Here is a 21,627-nt window from a genome sequence, read left to right as displayed (position 1 = left end):
TTGCATCCTTGTTCTAGGTTGCAGGACTAGGCTAAGTGCAAAGCCTTCCAGGCGTACCCGCTGCACAGAGACACATGTGGACACGCACACATGTGTGCGCACTTTCCAACCTTGCTCCCGTGACAAAGGGGCCATTTTCCCTGTGGATGAGCTGGAAAGGACTAAGAAAATGAAGGTCCTTCAGCTCCAAATGGTATTCAGCAAAGACTGGTGATTGAGAGTTTGGGCTTTGAAATCAGATGAAGTTGGCTTTGAGTCCCAGCTCTACCTCTCCCTGACTTTGTGAATTTGGGCAAGTGACTTAATCTCTCTGGGCCTCAATTTTCTCATGTTTAATGTGGAGGCGGTAATAACCAATAAGCTTTGCCTCATAGAATGTAACTATTAAGGTAGACAAACCATGTGAAACTCTCAGCCTGGTGTCTAATATCTGAGCACCTGATCCATCATAGCTCGTGGTGGTGGTGGTGGTGGTGGTGATGGTGGTGATGGTTATCCCTTCCCTTTCCTTTCCTTTACATTGAAGGTACACAAAGTGTTCACAACCACGCTCCCACCACAGACAAATTCCTGCTGCCTCCTTGGGCAGGGTTGACCCTCATCATGCAATGGCCTTGGCACTCTGGGAGGGGCTGGGTGTTCAGCCAGTGCCCAAAACAGCCTGAGAAGCTGAGTGACTGCAGACAAGGATGAAACCCAGACCAGGCATGGTGGCTCACACCTATAATCTCAGCACTTTAGGATGCTGAGGCAGGAGGATTGCTTGAAGCCAGCAGTTTGAGATAAGCCTGGCCAACATAGTGAGACCCTGTCTCTACAAAAATAAAAGTTAAAAATTAGCCAGGCATGGTAGTACGGGCCTGTGGTCCTATCTACTCAGGAAGCTGCGGTGAGAAGATCACTTAAGTCCAGGCATTCAAGGCTGCAGTGAGTCATGATCACACCACTGCACTCTAGCCTGGGCGACAGAGCAAGACTCTGTCTCAAAAAAAAAAAAAAGAAGGAGAAGAAGAAGAAGAAAAGAAAACCAAAAGGCAGAGTGAGCAAGTGTGCAGGATGCAGAGCAAGATCTCTGCCAGGCTTAACAGGCCAAGCCTGGAATTCTTTCTTCTGTGTTCGGAAGCCACACCTTTGCACTCCATTTGCATGTCTTATGTATATTCACATCTATATTTCATCTTCTCTGGGTTCCTGCAGCTTTTCCCTGAGGACCTACTTCCACAGAGGCCACATGATGTCTCAGTGTGAGCCCTGGGGCCCTAATCCCTGAAACTGTTCTGTGACTTTGAGAAAGTCCCCTTCAGTTCCTCCATTTTCACAAGTATATAGAGGCAGCGTATCCAATGGATAGAAACTGAGATATCAGTTCTGCCAGTTCCTGGCCCTGTCACTTTGGACAAGCTATTTGATTTCTCTAGGTTTTCTTCTCCTCATCTGCAAAATTGGGCCAATATGGTTTACCTCACAAGTGGAAGGATTAAAAGGGATAATAGACATAGTCAACTAGACCCCATAAATGATGGCTCTTGATGTTTATTATGGTAGCAATAAAATTTGGTTCTGTGATGCACCGTCTTGGGCTGGCCTCTATCACCAGATTCTCCAACTCCTTGGGGCCAGTGTCACATCATGTTCATTGATTTATCTCTCCCTCAGTTCTTGCACCCATCATTAAGATGGAGGGTAATTGATTAGGAACTGCATAGAGAGCCGGCAGACCTCACACCCAGTGCTGGCCTGACTTGCATAGGCTCATTGGCCTGCAGCTGGGAGCAGTGGCTCCTCTTGCAAAAACTGAGGGGGTTGCCATTGTTACAGACAGTGGCTTTCCCTGGAGGCATCATCCAGCTGAAATCCCTTGCCACAGTGGCAGGTGAATGATGGGATTCCTGGACAGCACGCACCACCTGACTGGCAGCCCCAGAGATCCATGGAGCTGCTGCCTTGCCTAAGAAATCTCTACTGAACTCTATGCTCAGCTGGAAAATGAGCATGTCCTTGGAACTTCTCAGGCAAGGCAGGCTGCCTCGAGTCTGCTGTCTCTGTGGGTGGCTGTATCCAGTAGCCCACAGTCTCTGAGACCCCGTGGCAAGCTTTTGTGGCTCTCTGTGAGCTGGCCAGCCAGGTCTGTGACGGTGCTCCCGGTAAAGTGCACTCCCCGCCCCCCTCCAGCAGGGTACAAAGGCATTGTTAATAGACCGTGGCAGTCTCATTTGTAGACTCTATTCATCCAGCAGCCAAGAATGATATGTCCTGATACTCCCTCTCTCCTCTCACCCGCCTTTCCCCTTTCTCCCCGCTTTCCCCCTTCCTTTTGCCTGGAGAGTGATTTGTCTGTGTTATGGGTTGGCCTGACAAACCATTCCACATTAGCAGCTGAGATGTTGTTTGAAATGGGAAAATTGCTGGCAAACTGCTCCATTAGCGGTTCCAGTAACAAATACTCTGTTCCCCCAATGAAGATGAGATCGCAGAGGCACAAATTAATACGACTGTCTCCCCCACTCTGCAGCGGGGATTACTCTTCAAGATGAATGGGTTCATCCCAGCCAGAAATGTGCATCCACTAGCTGTAGGCTTCAAGGGAGCCCGTTCTTCCCATCTATCCCTTTTGTTCCCGCTACATCCCCTGCCACACATTTTTGTGTGTCTTCCCAGTTGAGGGTTTGGGGAGCATCAAGGCCAAATGAGGAGGTGATGAAAAGATCTGCACCTTGGAGAGAAGGGAGATGGATGAGGATGAGATCCTGAGCCTGGGCTGGGGTGCCATTCATCACCCCTAATAGAGCACCCCACCTCCTCCACATGCCTGTTTCCCACCACACCTGTTCTTGGTGACAGGAAGTCATTTGAGAGATGAAAGAATAAAGAATGGAAATGCTCACTCATTCCCCACGGCCCCTTCTCTTCCAAGGAAGTTCTGGGCCCTGGGCCTGCAGCGTCTCTTGTTCCTTTCAAAGTAATAGGAGAGGAAGCATTTCAGGAAACTTCATAAGAGGTTAAAGCCACAGATTCCAGCAGCAGCCCAAGGGAGTGGTCCAGTCTGGGCCCCTGGGCTTGCAGGATGTCAGGGAGCCAGTTTGATGAATGTCAGGCTGGGAGCCTAAAGATGTTAAGGCTGTTCCTGCACTGTATTTAAACAGCCCATGGAAAAGCCCAGAAATGAAGTCAACCATTGACATTTCTGCCACATTAGCAGTGTGGCTGAGTGTTTAACTGAGTAGTGACATGGTTCCATGACAGATAAGCATTGCTGGCCCATGGCCCATCTCTTGTTACTCTTCCTCCTGTTTATCCCTTTGACTTATTCCGCATTCTGCTTGGTTACTTGTACAGCTTTCTCTGAAGAAAACAGCTGCCACCAAAGGCAGTTTATCATAAGCAAGAATCAAAAATCCTCAAGGAAAGGTCATCCTTTCCAGCTTTCTCCAAAGAGAATTAGACCCTAGGACAGGTGCTCCATATACTAGGACCTGAGTTCTCTGGCTGCTGCAGTGTTTTGTCTGGTCTCCCACAACCAGAACGTGCACCTGTGATAAGAGAGACCTCCCTATCCTTAAGGCCAGAGAACACAGTAGCCCTCAGTGACCACTTGTTGACAGGTGGATGGTTAATTGACTCTTCTCTGCTCTGTTTCCCAGACGCCTAGAACAGAACTCCATCAAATCCATCCCTGCAGGAGCCTTCACCCAGTACAAGAAACTGAAGCGAATGTGAGTTTCCCCTGTGGAGAAATGAGCCCAAATGTTTTCAATTTCCGGGGTTGTTTGCAACGTGTAGTGGGCAATCTGTCCACGTAATGGACCACGTCCATTCCTCCTGGGCAGTTCTGTTTCGGAGCTGGAACACTGTCCTAAGCCTGGGAGGTAAGACGTGGAAGCGTTCTCTGAAGATTGTGAGGTGTGTGGGCTTGGACATATAGTGCTAAGAGCCTCTCCAACTAAAGCAAAGTAAAATTATCTGTGTGGGAGGTAGAGATGAATTAGCCTGGAAAATCCATATCACTGTTCTTATTGTCCCTTGGCTTCAGTGATGTGGACCTAAAATAGGAGTTTCGGCAGAGACGTGACGGTGGCCCCACAGCTGTCTACACCACCGTCACCAACATCCCTATAGCCTTGCATACATTCCTATAACAAATACTGAGTGAATGTCTGCTGCAAGCAAGGATCTATGGATAGAGCAGTGAGCAGAAACGAAGTCTGCTCTCATGGAGCTTGCATTCAAGTGGGAAAACACAGAAAACACAGAAACAAATATCAGAAATCAGAGTATCAGTGATGGTGGGAGGGTCTTTTAGGTAGGTGTGCCCATGAAGGTCTCTACGTGCAGGTGGCCTAAAAGAAGGAAGGGAGTGAGCCCTGAGCTCTCAGGAAAGACTGTCCCAAGCAGCAGGAAAAGCAAGTAAAAGGCCTTGGGGAGCATGTGTCGATGGTTTGTGGAATAGCAAGAAGGAGTGGAACGAGTGAGGGGAGAGGATGGGGCTTGTGTTGGAAAGGTTGGTACTAGATCACATGCATCCTTAGACCATGGCACAGACTTTCTGTTCTTACTGCATGAAATGAGAAGCCTTGGAGGGTATGGTCAACATGTGAGCACCCCCTACATCCCCGTTAGCTCTGTAAGTCACATCACTCCACCACTGCATCACATCGATGCCCGGTGACACCAACCCCGCTGTTCCTTCCTCACCACGGCAGCTTGGACGGCACCATTGCATCACTGCCCTCATCCCCACCATGTGACAATGTCATCATTCTTCCCCATATCCCATGACGACCTTGAGCACTGCTCTGTGAGTCACTCAGAGCTGGGGGCTCTGCAGGGAAGCCAGTAGGATTCAGAAACAGCCCAACCATTGCCATCTCAGGTATTAAAATTCTGGACAGATACTCCTTCCCTTTTTCAGGCTAGGAAATCATTTAGTAGAGCCCAGTAACCAAGTTGCTGTTTTCATTCCACTTACTCTTTTTGCACACCGCCCCCTCCTCCCTGCACCTCACCCTCCTACAGAGGAAGGAGAGAGTCAGGTAGAAATATGCATGGACTCAGTCCTGCTTCTTCCTTGCACACGAGGCTGATTCATTGCTTTCCCTTGAGTGGGAGGGCCCACATTAAAGAGGTTAAGTGTCTGCTGATTCCTTTTATGTTAAAAATAAATATCCCTGCGAAACAGTGGCATTGGTAGGCTTTACCCTCAGATCTCGGGAAGCCAACTTCCCATCTCCCTGGAAATCCAAACCAAACAAGCTTTTCTCCTGGTGCAATTCCAGAAGTGGAAACCAACATAATGAGGCAGCTCGAAGCACGTACTTCTTCCCTCCCCTTGGCAGCATTCCTGCTGGAGGAGCTGTATAAATATAGGCCTTAATATTTAAAACCTCGGGCCATTAATCTCCTGGTGTCCCTGCTTCCCCAGCCCGCTCTCCATGCACCCCCCCCCAATTCATTTTTAAAGCTCAGCTTGATTATGCAGCCAGATAGTAATTTCAGTGAAAAATGACAAGTTCAGTCACTGCCCCAACCTATATCTCTTGCATGATTTAAGTTACTGCTCTAATTTTTTGTGAAGTCCAGGTAATTTAAAGCTTGACTATGTTTTACTGTTCCTTCTCCATCCTATTGGACTTGCCATGATCTGTGCATTCAGAATTCATAAGACCTTCTCAGTCACAACCCGGAAAGTGAATTTAATTTTTGATCACTTATGATGCTACTGATATTTATTATGATGCCCTTTTTTTTCCCCAAGAGGATGGCAATAGAGAAGAGAGCACACTTAAAAATTTTCGACTAATGGAACTTCAGAAACCTAGACCGAAGTGCAATCAGTGGCTTGGGAGAGGTAGGGTCCCTGATGAGAATGGATTTCAAAACACTAATTTTTCCTAAATATACATGACCAGGTTATCCCTAATAACTAACAGAAGGAAGTTCCCCGCTCAACTGTGGCTGAACCACATCCTGCTCTTATCTCTTACCAAAAAAGAAAAAAAAAAAAAAAAAAAAAAAAAAAGAAAAGAAGAAAGAGGAGGAGGGAGAAAAATAAAGAATTCTCCCTGAATGAATGGCTTTGTCTCTGCCTATTCCTAGTGGTCACCTTAGTATAAAAAGCATTCCTAGTACAAACTAAAAGGTTGAGTATTCCTTATCCAAAATGCTTGGGGCCAAAAGCCTTTCAGAGTTCTGAATTTTTCAGAGTTTGGAATATTTTCGTGTGTAATGAGATATCTTGAGAATGGGATCCAAGTCTAAATATGAAACTTATTTATGTTTCATATACAGCTTACATAGGCTGAAGGTAATTTATATGAAGTTTTTAATAATTTTGTGCATGACACGAAGTTTTGACTGCAACCCATCAGTCACATGAGGTCAGGTGTGGAATTTTCCACTTGTGACGTCATGTCCGTGCTCAGAAAGTTTCAGATTTTGGAGCATTTCAGATTTTGGAGTTTTGGATTAGGGATACTCAACCTATATCAAAGCAGAGAAGACACAGAGAAGCAGTAAAGAGAACTAGAGGCAGCCCCTTGGTCTTGCAAGTTTGGTTAAGTAACTGGTAGGCCTGACACCTGGGCTATCTATTATTGTGCCACAATGGGGTGTTGGGAGTTCTTTTCTTTTACATGCTCTTAGAGCAACTTGTTCCACAAGCTCCAGGACTTCCAAGTGTCTCACACTTATATTCCCTGCATGACATTTGTAGGCACTTGAATTTGCCACCTCTATTCCAAACAGTCTGGAAAAGCTACCCCTTCTTGGTCATCCAGTTTATAAGCCCCAGAGGACCAAAGTGGGTCTGAGACCATTTTCTAAAACATCGTGGCCTGAAGTATATGACCTAGGGACCACCTACATGGGAATCACCTGGAGATGTGTTACATATACAGATTCCTAGCCCCAACCTCCCAGCCTACAAATCAGACTGTCTGCAGTGCATTTTTAATCTACACCCTCATGAGGTTTGAGAAGCACTGGTGAAGAGTCATCCCAGTGCCCAGAACCAGTTCTAGCGGCAGCTGCTGTGGCTAGGGACAGGGTCAAGCATGGAGGTCAGTGGGCAACTGGAGCCATCTCCCAGCTGCCTTCCACCTCAGTGCCCTGTGTTGTGCATCCATCACAACAAAAGAGCAGAGGGGTCCTTGAGCTGATAGGAGACTTGAGATGCTTGCTCTGTGCCCAAATGGCTGTGTCCAGTCACTTAGGGCTCAGGTACTTCACCTCTCAGGGCTGCTGTTTCCTTCTTGCAGAATTAAGAATTAAGACAAAGTGTGCTAAATGTTCTCACTTATACATGGAATCTAAACAGAGCTGAACTCTTAGAAGCAGAAAGTAGAATGGTGATGTTCAGAGGCTAGTGGGGCAGGGGTGGGGTGGAGATGAAGATGATGGAGATGTTCGCTAAAGGGGGCAAAATTTCAGGTAGACAGGAGTAAGTTCAAGAGATCCATTGTATTAGATAACATGGTGAATGTAGTTAACAACAGTGTATCTTATACTTGAAAATAGGTCAGAGAGTAGATTTTAAGTGTTCTCACCGCAAATAAATGATAAGCATGTGAGGTAATGCATATGCTAAGTAGCTTGATTTAGCTATTCCACAATGAAAGCATATATCAAAACATTGTGTTGCACCCCAAATATGTATACGTTTTTAAAAGACTAGTTGAGTACAGTAGTGAAAAAGGAGGAAAGAGTAGAACAAGGAGTTTGATCTGTAACTGACTGTGAACAATCCATTGAGAGAACTCACTACCTTTGGACCAGCCTAAATACACAGTTTTTATAAAAATAAAAAAGACAAAGTGACCAAGGTCAATTCCCAGCTAAACTATCTATCACTTCTCCGATTCCCACTGTCCATCACCTCCAAACCGTGAGGCATCTCACCTCATACTGTAGGGAGAGATGGGTCCAGAAGTCTAGTCGTGGACTGAAAACCAGTTTGCCCTCCCAAGGCTAAAGCAGAGGGTTTCCCTGATGGCCACAGAGCTTCCTCTTGCAACTAGAGGTCTCAGCACCTTTAAGGGACAATTCATAATCGGGGGGAAAAAAAGACAACACAGGCCCTCCCGCTAGTCCAGTCTGAACAGATCCTTCGTGCTTGCCTGGAATGCTTTGCATAGGCAGCCACGCTGAGGGCGAGTAAGATTAGGATAATCCACAGTATTTGCTTGTTAAGACCCTTAAACAAAACCGGAGCTCGGAAGAAAAGCCCGATGTAAGCTGACGAGTTTGTGAGCGCAATCTGCGGATTTGTTGGAGGTGATTTCGCCAGCTAAAGGGATAAACTAGACAGCTGTGCTGAAGAAGCCTTAACCTGTGAAATATCGTTCAAAGTACAAGCTTTGGAGGCAGGGAGGGGAGGAAGCAGAGGCCTCGGCAAAGGTTGTGGTGTGGTTCTTTTGAAGTCTATTAGAAGAAGGAAGGAAACAGGCTCAGGAAGATTCCCTCTGCATGTGCTTAAGAGGCTGGGAGGCTGGAGTGTCTGGCCTCGCTAGAGTCAATTGCTTAAGAATCTGCTCTGTTGTGCTTTTTTTCTCCATATTCTCTCCTCACCTCCTTGTTGACCTTCCAAGACCCCAGCTCTCCCACTTCTGCACAAAAGCAAAGACCCATTGATTTATTTTGTTAAAGAAAAAGAACTGGAGAGGTTTGATGTCACAGGAAATTGGAGCATCTCTCCTTCCAGTGACAGGAGCCCAGAGGCCATCCCTGAGCTAATGACTCTAAGAGAAAGAATTTCCCCTCAGCGAAGGGCCATTAGCAAGAACTGGTGTCTGGGTTCTCAGAAGTCACTGGGAGGCCAGCAATTGAGCAGCCTCAGGGCCTCTGGGAAGGAGCCAGGGTCGAGGAGATTCCTCTGCACCTGCCAAGCCAGGTTAGCTGCCCCAGGCCCCAGGCCCAGCATTAATAGAATTCTCCTGGCCCACAGCATCCCTCTTGCTCACATTATCCAAAGCCTGGGACATTCTCATGCCCTGGGCTTGCTCTCGGGTGAGGAACACACTGCCAGCCAGTGACAAGCCCACATCTCCAAGGCGTCCCCTGAGAATCCCAGGATATGCTTATATCATACACTGGACCAGACAGAGACTTAAGTCACTGCTCAAAACCTCCTTTCAGGTCAGGGAGGAAAAGTCACTGGGGAGGTGAAATGACTCAGGACTTTCTGGGAGAAAAATGAGCAGCTGCTGAGGCATGAGGCAAGAAGATGCCTACAGGAACCCTGGCCTGTGGTTGGTTGGGTGAAGCTGGTTCCTGTTTCATCTGTGCCATTCATTGCTTGGTAATGAGACGTAAGGCCCTAATTTGCCTGGGTTCTATTTTCCACCTACAAAATGATGGCTCACGTGTTCACGGCTCGTGTCCTGATCAGGATGCCACGGTGAGTATTCTTTGAAAACCAAAAAGAGTGATGTAAACGTGGTGCACTTTGTCATGAGATAGTTGAACTGAAGGCTCTTGAAGCTCCTTCTCTTGCACTGTGAATAAATGAATTGCTTGATTGATTAATTAATCCTTACCATTTTGAATGCCTGAAACGCTTGATTCACACTTAGGAGTGACCGTTATCGCACCTTTGAGCCACATTCTCAGACTTTACCGTTAATGTTTTCAGAGACATCAGCAAGAATCAGATATCGGATATTGCTCCAGATGCCTTCCAGGGCCTGAAATCACTCACTTCACTGTAAGTGGGGCCGGAGCCGGGGGCTGAGGGTGGTGGGGAGGGGGGCGCGGGAGGGAAGAGAGACGCGACCGTATTTTTCAGGAGGTGTTTATCAAGACTTTATGTTCCCTTACACACTTGTGGCAACCTGGTAAAAGAAACAAATATTTCTTCAGGGGAAATTGATCTTGGGGAATATTTCTACAACCCAAATGCATTATTTTTATTGATTAAGTGCCTAGCAGCTTTCCCAGTTATTGGCTTCTAATTCGAATGCATCTTCTACTCTAACCTCACATCCCCCTCCCACGCCACGTCCCGCTCCCGCCCCGCATGCCACTGCAGTGCTGTCTTTCTGGTGTAAGGAGAGATGGTGATGCATGTTTGTTACCGCATCCCACCCATTTGTGTGGCCTTGCCAAGTGAGGAGCTCATTTTCTTCGGCTGATTTTCAAGCTTTCTCTCCAGACCACCGTGGCCATTGTCCTAAAAAAACATCCACCCCATCCTATAGCCCTTCCTGTCTTTGATTTTGAAACCCATAGGCAACCCACTGGTTGGAAGCAAAGCTTCCACCAGTGGATTCCGAGACCCCTGCGGGCAGGAAGGTATAGAATGTCCTCATTCTGTCAGTGACTCGTGTGTGGCATAGGGAAGTCACTTGAGCCTTCTATGGATGCTTCTTAGTAGGCAGGACAGGGACAGTGATCCCATTCCCACCTAACACATCCAATGATGATCATGTGTACAGTAAAACGATAATTAGCAGCGTTTACTGAGCATTGACTGGGTACCAGTTACTGTTCTAGGAGTCTGTCAGGTTTAGTCCTCACCACAACCTAAAATATAAAATATATTGTCACCTCGCTTTTACAGCTAAAGAACTTGGACAATCTAAGCTCCACCGAGACAGGGATTATTATTGGTTTTGTTCATGGAGATATCCCTAGCACCACAAACTGTATTTGGCACAGAGTTAATATGCCAAAAAAAAACTTGTTTTATTCAACCATTTACTTATTCAGAAATGTAACTTATCCGAAGTCCACAGTAACAGGTAGGAAAGGCAAGATTTGAACCCGCGCTGTCTGACTCCAGAACCCACACTCTTGATCAGTCTGTCTATATTTTGCCTCTCTATGCAGCCACGCAACCTGTTTACCTAATTTATGAGTGGACAGGTAACAAGATGCGCATTTTCCCCCCACGTGGCCCCATCCCACCGGGAAGGAGATGAGGACTGGGAAGTCTCTGATTCAGCTGTTGCCTGCTGCTTGCAGAGTAAATTAGTTTCATTTATCGAACAGAACATCTGGCTGGGATATCAGAGATGGGACCATGTGTGAGATTAGTGTCTGCTTGTGCTGAAGATCACAGAGGAGAAGGGAGAGGGGCCGTCTGCCACCAGGATCCTGTCTCTGCCCCCACCCTCTCTCTTCCCTTGTCTGGTTTCCCTCAGCCAGGATTTGGAGACAGTCTGAGGGCAATGAGGTGCTTCCTGTCTCGTAGGAAAAGGAATTCAAAATCTGGTTGCCAAACATGAAATTGACATGCTGCTGCCCGATTCTGAAATACATGTGAGCATTGTTTAAGTGAAGCACCTCTCACTCCCGATGTATTCATTCATCCACGCAGTAGGTGCCTACTGTGTCCTGGCAGTATTATAGGCACTGCGAGTATGGCAGTGAACTGGATACACAGGATCCTTGGCCTGACAGAGCTTAAAGTTGAACACAAACACACCCGATCCTAGCTCAGGAGCAGCCAAGGTAAAGGGCTGGAGAGCCTTTACTCCTTACCTGTGTGTGCATTCATTCATTCAACAAATATTTATTGTGCTAGACTCTGTTCTATTTTGGGGTCTAGAGACCCAGTCATGAGCAGCCATATAACATCACTGCATTCATGGGGCCTACATGCAAGGAAAATGGGAGGTGCAGGGGAGGGAGGCAGAAAAAATTAAAATTAAATAAATATTTAAGTAACATAATGTGACATAAAGAGAAGTGATATGAAGAAACTAAAATAGGGTAAGAGGTGGTATAAAACATTAAAATATTAAAGAGACATCTCCCAAGGAAGAGATGTTTGACCTCAGACCTGAAAGGCAAGAAGGTAGTCAAGGCAAGACCTGGCGTGGGAAGTCAGACAGGTGTACACCCAGATGCCTGAGGTGACCACACAGGCAGGAGAGCCTTAGCCCACCTCCACTCCCAGCGGTTTTGACGCACTGGGCTCAGAAGCCTGCCCTCCCAAGGCATGGCAGGTGGTGTGAGGACCCCTCTGCCCCAAGCCCCCCAGCTTCTGCTACCCTAGAAGTCCTGACATCAGCTGAGACGGGCAGACAGGGACATTACTACATTTGGCACAGTGAGTGGTGGGGCATTAATATGAATTACAAATGTGCGCCTGAGCTATCATGCTGACTTTTATTTAGTCATTAATTTGTTGAAACATTAATGAAACACACCCGTAGGCTGACGGAGACATTCACTCTTCACTCCCAGTGGCGTCTGGAAAAGGGGGGTTTGGTTGATCGCACCCATTTACCATTTCCGCATCCTAATATTTTGTCTCCCCAAAGAAAGATAACAGCCTGGATTGCGATCCGAGTGAAAATGGAATATTGCATGCATTCAGTGCACTTCAGGGCTCTGGAGAGGACTTCAGAAAAACAACCAAACTCTCCCATGCTCAGTTCCCTGGGTCACAGAGGAGGCTGGACCCAAGAGACAGCAAAGCCCGTGCTATGGATGGGAGCCGAGAGAGGCCAGCCGAGCTTCTCTGGTGCCTGGGCAGAGCACCAGCAAGGGCCAGGCACAGAGACGCCCCTGAGCACTGTGCTGGAGTGGGAGACCCAGTAGCCTTCCTCCCCAGGCCTCACCAAGACACCAAAGACGAGACCCATGAATCAGAGACAGCAGTATGAGGGTCACTGGAGGCCCGTAGGAGAAAGGGGTAAAAGGGTTCTGAGTTCCTAGGTTCCTGGCACTCAAAGAATAGGAAAAGTAGATAGAAAGTAAAAGCTGCCATTACTGTGAGACAGCAAAGCTCCCTAGTTTTTCCTGAGAGCCAGTCCTTGACTCAGCAGTCCCTGCACCATCTGGAGATGACCCCAGATGCACAAAGCCCTGTCTAGATGGATGATTAAATGACTCAGCTTAGGAATTCCTAAGATGCAAAGGGATATTAAAAGGAAACGTCCTGTAGGCTGGGCTCAACCTGATCAATACCCATCGAAGACACAGGGCCAGTCTCCCACACTGTGTGTTTGTTGCCGGGGTGTGAGTCATATTAGCAGTTGGGCTAGGTTGCCCAGGAATGGAGCAGGATAGAGCCCATTTCTCCTCGCCTCCCAGACAACCTGCCCTTCCAGCCCCTGGCTGCTCTTGGCTGCCTCTGTCTCACTGATGAGAAGGGATTAGGCAGGCCATGGAAGGGGTTGTCCTGAGATCTCATACCCAGAACTGGCCGAGGCGATGGCTTCCTGCAGGACTGGGTTCTGGTGGCCTCACATCCGCGGTGATTGCTGTCTTCTCCTTCTCTCTTTCAGGGTCCTCTATGGGAACAAGATCACCGAGATTGCCAAGGGACTGTTTGATGGACTGGTGTCCCTACAGCTGCTGTGAGTAGGAACCTTGTCACTGTTTGTGTCTTTGGTACTGTTGGAAGGCTCCCACCTGAAAACTTTGAGTCATGCTCTGGAGAGTTCTTTTGACTATGTGCAGACAAAAGAGAAACAAAAATTTTGAGCTGTCCACGCTTCACCCCCATTTCCTATTTTTGTGAAAGGAGAGCCAGCCAGTGGGCAGAGGAAGACTGAGGTCAGTGTGCACAAACCCAGATGACAGAGCTGAGGGCCCTGGCCCAGGCATGAAGATACTAAGCACAGGGTTTGGGGCTAGGAATTAGGAAAGAGTCAAATCCAACAAAAAGAAAAACATTTTTCAGTAGTGTGCTAAGAATATAGGGAACTAAAACATTCACATACTAAGTTCCAGTACTAAAACTGAGACAGAGCTGCTGATGGACATGTGACCTTGAAGAGGGGTGGGGGCGGGGGGAATAATTCGAGAGGAGCAGAATCAGTCACCAATGTGACTCCATCTGGGAAAGACAGGGTGGAGGGGAGTGTTTACTTAATTTAAAGGAAGGGTTGTTGCCTCGAATTTTAAGCTCAGGGATTATTTGTTTGCATTTATTTCATTCTGGTCATTTGCGCTTAAATGTTTGAAGAAGATAATTGAACTCTGATGTGGAGGAGGAAGGAAAGGAATTTAGCTCATAGTATAGTTTAATTTCTGTGCTGGTAGAATCATCTGTGATTTGTGATGAGGCAGCTATAGCATCTACACACATGTACCATGGGTGTGGGAGTGTGTGTATGTGTGTGTGCGCGTGCATGTGCACGTTTGCTCTGTGACCATCACAGTTCCTCTGGGTATTAGGAACTGATCTTGAGCATCCTTTAAGCAATGGAGAAGACCAACTCTCGGAGAGGTACATGACTCTCCCCCAGTCACACAACAGAATAGGTATGAAAACCGGAAAAGAACCTACATGGCCATGCTCTTCATTCAGAAACCTCCCAGTCCTCTGAATAGCACATGATGTATGTTTGCAGGGGTGTGTGTGTGTCTTTTTAAAATCACCTCCAAGTCACAGGCAGTGAGGAAGAGGCCTGGCACCTCCCCGCCTCCCACTTGCAGTTCAGATGACCCACAGCATGGGTTTGCGGGCCAGGGCTCAAGCTGGGGCTCCAAAGCGGTGGCAGGCACAAGAGCAAAGAAGGAGAGAGGAACAAGGGACGCATCTTATGTGGTTGATGCCCAGGGATTCTTCAAGGAGGAAGTGAGAGTTTTCCTCCAGCCCTTTCTTCTCACATCTTTCCTCTACCCTTCCCATGTCCTTTAAGACTCAGCTCTGGACAGATTCTCCTGGAACACACAATAATGTGAATTATGTAGGCATGAGATGCCCAGCAAGTTTTCAGGGAGCAGATCTGTCATATCAGCAATGAGGCTTGTTTCAGTGAAGCTGAAAGCAAGAGAGAGAAAAGTCTCTTTCTCTGCATCTCCCTCATCTCTGCCTTCCTGTCTGCCCCACTCTGTGTGTCTCTGTGTGGGCACATTTCCGTTCAATGCTCCCAGCCTTTGGTGGGCTTTTAAGGCTGTGTGTTAGAATGACAGGCCAGGGCTCTGCAGGGAGATGGGTGTTTCACAGATGGTATTCTTTGCTTGTAGCAAAGAAACTGTACGTTATAACTGCCACCATAAGGCTAGGTAACTGTAGCTATTAATCCCTTGAAAGAAGAGTATCAATAGTATCCACCTTGAGGTGAATTTGGCAGTGTTGTGTTCCACCAAGCTGCTGTGATTTTCCTTTTATAATCTGTGTTTGTGTGCAGGAAGGAAAATGACTTTGCACGGATTAAGGAGACACAGAATGTGCATCACAGTGCCTAGCACAGTGCATGTATACTTAAAAAGATGTGTATCTCCAATCAAAGGAGACTGGTGGTTCCCTAGAGCTAAGTAAAAAGGGAGAAACTAGTCGATGATAGCTTAGGGATACAGAGTTTCTTTTCAGGGTCATAAAAATGTTCTAAAATTGTTGGTGGTGATGGTTATACAACTCTGTGACTATACTAAGAAACTGAATTGTATACTTTACATGGGTGAACTGTATGGTAGGTGAATTATATCTTAATAAAGTTGTTTTTAAAACTGAAAAAAAAAAACCGTCAAAAAAATTTAAAAAAAAAAAACAAAAAAAAAACATGTGTATCTCAGCTCCAAGCTGATAGCAGTCATGAGGTTAATAGAACTAACAGGAGTTTGCATGGGTTGGGAAGGCAACTCCAGTTTAATGTCACCGTTTTGAGCAGATGGAATCAAGTAGCTTGGGTTAAAGAGGAAGCATCTCTCCTCTCTTGAAACCAAGAGTTGACACAACTCAGGCAGGCCTTACCAGAAAGAACCAGTAACTCGGACTCAAATAGCTGTCACTGGGTTTTGACCTGCCATTGGGTGGTTGGAAAGCAGGCCCTGATTCGATCTAATTTAGTGTTCAGCCTGCTGTAGATTGGATTTCTCCCTGTTGGACTGGAGACACTGATAAGAAGGCTCTGATTAGAATACCCTGGTAGTCAGGGTAATTTTTGTCTCCTTTGACTCAGAGGCTCTTTGTGAGAGGTTTGCATTTTTTCTTCTCACTCCATCTCTCAAATTATGGGTACTCGCAAAGCTGAACTGCCTCTGCCACATGAAGTGGCCCTGGAGATTTCCTTTCTGGCACTTGTGGTGATGCTGGCGGTAATAAAGTGGGTGCATTAGTTGGTTCTCCTGCCTGCCTCCCCGCTTCCCTTACTCCTCTAGACTTTTTGGCCATCCTATCAAACTTGCCCAGTCCAGTATGTACACAGCCAGCCTCCTGGGAGCTTCTCTTGGTGTGTTCCTTTGGGCAAATGCCCAAAATTCTTGGCCATTCTGGAGAGAATGTCTCTGTTTTTTAGAGGCTGCAGTAAGTGCATCCACAAGGAACAAGCCTTAGCTGTCCTAAACATGATGTTCTGTCCTTGGTCCCCTAGAGCCTCACAAGAGTTACCCCCTTCAGTTTAAGTTCCAAAATCTTAGCGTTCAAAGGAATCTCAGGGCTCCAAGCACAGCCTCCTACCTGGCTAGGACAGGAATCCCTCCCATGCACGCTCTCACAAATCCTCCTGTCACTCATTTGCTGATGGTTCCTCTGATAAGTCCTCACTGCCTAGTTGGAAGGTGAGGAAGCTCTTTCTTATACTAAACATCAGTAATGTTTCTAGAAAACTCAGAAAAGTCTGTTATCATTGTCTTCAGATGTTTGAAAATAGCTAGTATGTCTTCCTATAATTAATCCTAAACGTGTTCAGTTCCTGCAGCCATTCATTGTATAAACACGCATTTATTGTTTATTACTAGCAACCCTTATTGTCTTTGGGGGATGCAAGGTAATCTGGCAGCTTCCGTCCTTAAAACTGGCTGCTAGGAAGTGAGTTGGTGCCCATTTGGACACTAGGAAGGATGTTTAGAATTGAAATATGCCACATGGAGGCATCTCAGAACCCAAGGTGAGAACAGGACATATCACTTGGCACATGATCCCAACTCCAGGGGTGGGAGCAGCTCAATTATTAGAGAAATTACCTGTCTTCCTCCTCACTGGAAGCTCAGGGTGAATGGTCTTGCTCCTCTGCATTCCGCTCCCCACCCAGGCTCATAGGCTCCTGGGACATCAGTGGAGATGGTGATCCTCTGTGGGCAGCCAGCCATCGTGCCCTGAGATCCCTCACCTTGTAGCTCAGAGGTCCATCCTCCCCAAAGCAGGAAAAGGCTGTCATTTCCTCCGCTGATGGACAGCTGCAAGCTGCGTTGTTACAGCTCCCCTCCAGGGAGTAAGGAGCATTCATTTAGTGCTCATCGATCATATGACATGCATAAGAAAGTCACTTAAGTGGGGAGGGCAGTCATTTGAGGTGGAAGCTTTTAAACCCGCTCCAGGTGGTCTTAAACCAAACCAGACTGTCTTCGGGCTGGAATAAGTTAAGACAACTCTAGCACCTGTTGTTTAACTTTCTTGGAAGGCAGACAAGACCATTTGAGGCTCTCGGAGTTTGCCAAGCAACATGCCAATTACAGAGCAGCGAGCAAAACTTCACTCCCTATAGTTCACTTTTCCCCACCAGCTGTTTTACAAGAACTACTTCTGCTAATAATAGCAGCTAACATTTATTGAATACTTAATATGCTTCAGGACCTGAAACTGCTAAGCGATTTCATGTGCATCATCTCATTTAATCTTTACCACAATGCTAAGAGGAAGGTATTGTGGAAAGGCCCATTTTACAGATGGGGAAACTGAAGGTTAAGTGACTTGACCATTGTCACTTAGCATGATGGAGCCAGGATTGGAACCTGGGCAGTCCATGCCTTAACCACAGCACATCCATCCAGAGGCATCTGCTTCACCCAGTCACGGGCAGATCTGCAGAGCCAGTTTTTTGATATGCAGAGCAAGAATTTCTCAATGGCTCAAGCCACAGAAAGGGTGCTGCTGAACTGCAGATCACCTCCTTTTGTTATGGCTCAGCATAATTCACAGCTCTGTGTCCGTGGAACTTTCTCTGGTTCATTGTCGTCAGCCCACTGATGTTTGCCCTGATCCCTGTGAGAGGATAGTCAAGGAGCTGCTTGTGCTTAGAGACCCAGTCAAGGTGGGACAATGAGAATTCTCACCAGCAGAAGAAGCAGACTGACTTAGCAATGCGTTCTTGAGGGAGGGGTTCTTCCTCTCTTGTGTACCTGGAAAGCCCTTGGGTAGACTTAAATTCTGGAATCCATGCTAGTCATTGAATGAATGGTTCACCCCGTTTAAAGGACTGATTGGTAACCATGTGGCAATCAGATAGGAAAGTTACCACCCTAACAGTCATGAGGGAAGGAATGGGCAAGTCACCATAGGTGAGGTCACTTGATCTGGTAACCAAATCATAGTTCTCCCTCTCTGGTCTCTGGGAATCTCAGCTTTCATCTGTTTCCCATAGGAAAACCCAGTGGCTTACAGCCCATTCCTAGCACCCTCCTGTGTATCTGGGGTAGAAAGAGGTCTTGCTTTTCAGACAGGCCGCCCAGTGGTGTTGCTGCATGCCTGGTTACTCTTGCCTCAGGAATCGCCATGACAACCCACAGCCATTGACAAGCAGTGCAGTCACCAATAGGAGAGAAGGGAAGAGTCACTGTTGCCCCTAGTTGGGACTTAGAGGGCTCCTCCTGCTTCCCCTTGGGTGTTTAGCAAGATGTGGCCTAGAGCACCCATTTTCAAGCATGGAGAAGATTCTGGGCAGGGTCAGAATTCATGGCATCAGCTCTTATTGGGTTCTTCTCCACATCCAGCCTCAGTAGGTTGCTGAAGGTCTAAATTAATCCCCACATTTTATAGGGAAAAGATGATAACATAATGTTCTAAGGTGGAAGAGTGGTCCTTATTACAATTAATAGATAAAGAAATTCAAGATGACAGAGGATTAATACTAGAGAAATAAAAAGAAGGAAGGCATATTAATGTGGGAGGTTTGGCTCTATATCCTGTAGCTTAATTAGGGGTACAGAATAGCTCCCCTAGTTGGTGTCCTCACTAAGAGTTCATGCCAATGTGTAGAGGTGATAACTACTTCCAGGGACACACAGAACACTTTTTTAAATAACAAAGAGCCTTTATAACCCACTTTTTATAAATTCTCCTACTAAAGGAGCTAGAGAAAGGGTTATGCCGGATGCCTGTTGGTGCCATCTTTCTCCTGTTGTGTATCTGCATCTGAGCGTTCATGAAGCAGAAACAGATTCCCCATCCCGGTTTTAGGAAAAGAAGGCCCACAGAGCATCTTTCTTGGCAGGGGCCTGGGCCCATCTTCTCATCCACAGTCTTTTCTGTAAGAGCTTCATCCATTCTCCCGGAAGGGCCACTGCATTCTTTCTTGGCACCGGTTTTCTGAGGAGGCCTTGCTCTCTGGAGTCTGGAATACGCTTTCAGCATTTCTAGACAAATACCATAGAAGTGGGAGGAACAACATGACCAGTGTCCTCCACAGACCCTTGGTCAAGTGTGGAGAATATAAATGCCACCAGAATGATTGCCCTGAGCCACTGAGTCAACATGTGAATTGCTGGAGTTGCCAAAGTGATTTTGATGCAATTGATCATTAAGCCTGACTCCAGATGTCTGTGTTTTCCAAACTTTGCAAAAAAGGCCTGTGGGCTCCCGGGGGGAACCTTCATTGAAGAGTGGATCAGAGCAAAGGCAGTAGCTAACAGTGGGGCTCAGCGATCTTCTCCCCATGGGACTTTCCAAAAGCCTGGGTGTGGTGGGTCCTTTTAGTGGATCAAAATGGACCTGGTTTTCCCCCTGTGGGCCATCTCCCCATGCTACCTGGACCCCAAATGAATGAAGCTGGAAGCTGCTACTAGTGATGAGAACACCTGGGACTTTTCTGCACAGGCCAGCCCTGGTCCCATAGCAGAAAGACTTGAGTCCCAAGGGTTCTCCCTAGCCCCGACATGGGCATTTCATTTTCCTCCTCCAGCTCTAGCTTTTTGATTCCAGTGGCTTCTGTTTTCTGCTTTGCTTTTCCTGAAGGCCACAGCTCCCAGAAAGCAAGAACTCTCAGCAGCACAGCTATGCTGGTTAGTCAATGGACTGAGTGCTAATACCTCTTGACATGGAACATATGTGGCAGCCGAAAGTGCTCCAAGGCAGGGGGTGGCAGAGGGCCTCCTAGAGCTCACACTTGGAAATAAATTTAGAAGGTGCTGTACATGCACTCCCACTCTCCAATGTGCCACTCTCCTTAATTTCCTCTGACGGGAGCACGGCTCTTTTTGTTGTTGTTCTGCCTTATTGTAAAATCACCTGCTGCGTTGATGGGAGTGGCTACAAACAGGGTGCCTCAGATGGCTCCCTCAGGCCCTTAGTGAGAGGGGACTGGCTCTCAGGGCAGCATGATGATTGGAAACAAAATCTTTGGGCTATGATGGCGTGAGTCCCAATAGTGTCCTACCTCTTACGGGTTGTGGAACTTTGGTCAAAGTTATTTAAGCTCTCTGAGTCCCAGAAGTGTCACCTGTCAAAGGGAGATTAAATGGGGGTACCTGGCCTTGTGAAGTGTTTAATATGCATTACCTGTTAGGCCATGTGGCCCCTGCTGTTCACCTGGTGGTTGTGGTTCACCTAGTTGGATCATCTCAGCCTTCCCTCTCTTTTCATTTATATGATCTCCGAGGGTCCTTTGAGAGATAGATCTGGAGCAGGTGGCCCCAAAAGATCATTGGATCTGCATCTGGGGAAATACTGATGAACACAGAATTCACCAGGCAGTCCAGCCTGACTCACTGGACCCACCAGCAGATCGGGCTGAGGTGAGGTCTTTGGCTGGGATGTCACAGTTGTCAATTTGAGTACCAGGCAGCCTCTTGAATGAGGCCAGCTGGGACATCCCACCTTGTGTGCTCTTGCTATTATCTCTGTCCTACGGTTGTCCCCTGGCCTGCTCAGAGTGAGGGGAGCACAGAGCCAGGCATATCAGCTCCCACATCGGCATTCAGTCGGTGATTCTGAAGGGGAAAGCCTTGCCTCGTACAGGTGCCAGCCACTCAGTAAAGGACCTGCCACCTTGTGCCAATGAAGGCTTGATCAGCATCCCACGCTGAGGCTCCCTCCTGGGAGTCAGGAGGACTTCAGATGCCTCTGCACTCCCAAGAGGCAAGCAGGGTCTTCCAAACCCAACCAGACCTTTGTCCACGTGAAGCACACCCAGGGACGGTCAAGGCTAGCAAAAATAGCTGCTCTTCACACATAGGGAAAATGGAAAAGAGAATATAGACTTTAAATAGTAGATAAGAGATGACTTTGGAGTGAAACAGGCTGGAGCTTCACTTATTGCTGGGGGACCTCGGTTGAGTCCGACACCACTCTGAACCTCAGTTTTCTTATCAGAATAATGAAGATAATCATAGTGCCGTTGTGAGGGTTAAATAAGTTAGTGCCTGGAAACTGCCTGGGAAAAGCACACAGAGATGTAGTCTCTAGAGAGGATGCTGAATTACTATCATTTCACACAGCAGTTACACCACTGCTCCTGAAATGGGGATGAACCAGGACAGAGAAAGCATCCTGGAATCTCTGCTGCAAAGAGGGAGAATCCATCCCTCTGGTGAAAGAGGGAGGCCTGTGTTCAGGATTCCTTATAGAACTGCTAAACCTCATTTCAAATGTTTGTTTACTCTCTGTTTGCTCCATCATATGGTGCTTTTAAAATTCCCCTCCAGCTCTTGTCCATGTACCAGATAGCTAAGAGCTCCTTTCATGGAAGCCAGGCTGAGTTGACTCACTGCCAGCCTTCCTCCCAAAGGAAACAGGGCACA

The 21,627-nt window shown here is 47.1% G+C and overlaps 1 protein-coding gene across 1 annotated transcript in view; it reads left to right on the top strand.

The window, feature by feature from the left end:
* Positions 1-21,627, top strand: part of SLIT3 (slit guidance ligand 3) — a 641,372-nt gene that overhangs the window by 501,834 nt on the left and 117,911 nt on the right. Inside the window, exons 10-12 of the mRNA XM_015141360.3 lie at positions 3,642-3,713; positions 9,626-9,697; positions 13,230-13,301. Of these exons, the coding sequence (XP_014996846.3) occupies positions 3,642-3,713; positions 9,626-9,697; positions 13,230-13,301 (216 nt within the window). The remainder of the gene's footprint in view (positions 1-3,641; positions 3,714-9,625; positions 9,698-13,229; positions 13,302-21,627) is intronic.

This window comes from Macaca mulatta, chromosome 6 (genome assembly GCF_049350105.2).
Source record: "Macaca mulatta isolate MMU2019108-1 chromosome 6, T2T-MMU8v2.0, whole genome shotgun sequence".
In the NCBI taxonomy this organism is placed as follows: domain Eukaryota; kingdom Metazoa; phylum Chordata; class Mammalia; order Primates; family Cercopithecidae; genus Macaca; species Macaca mulatta.
Note: the sequence above shows the minus strand (reverse complement) of the source record. Positions and strands in the feature narration are given on the sequence as shown.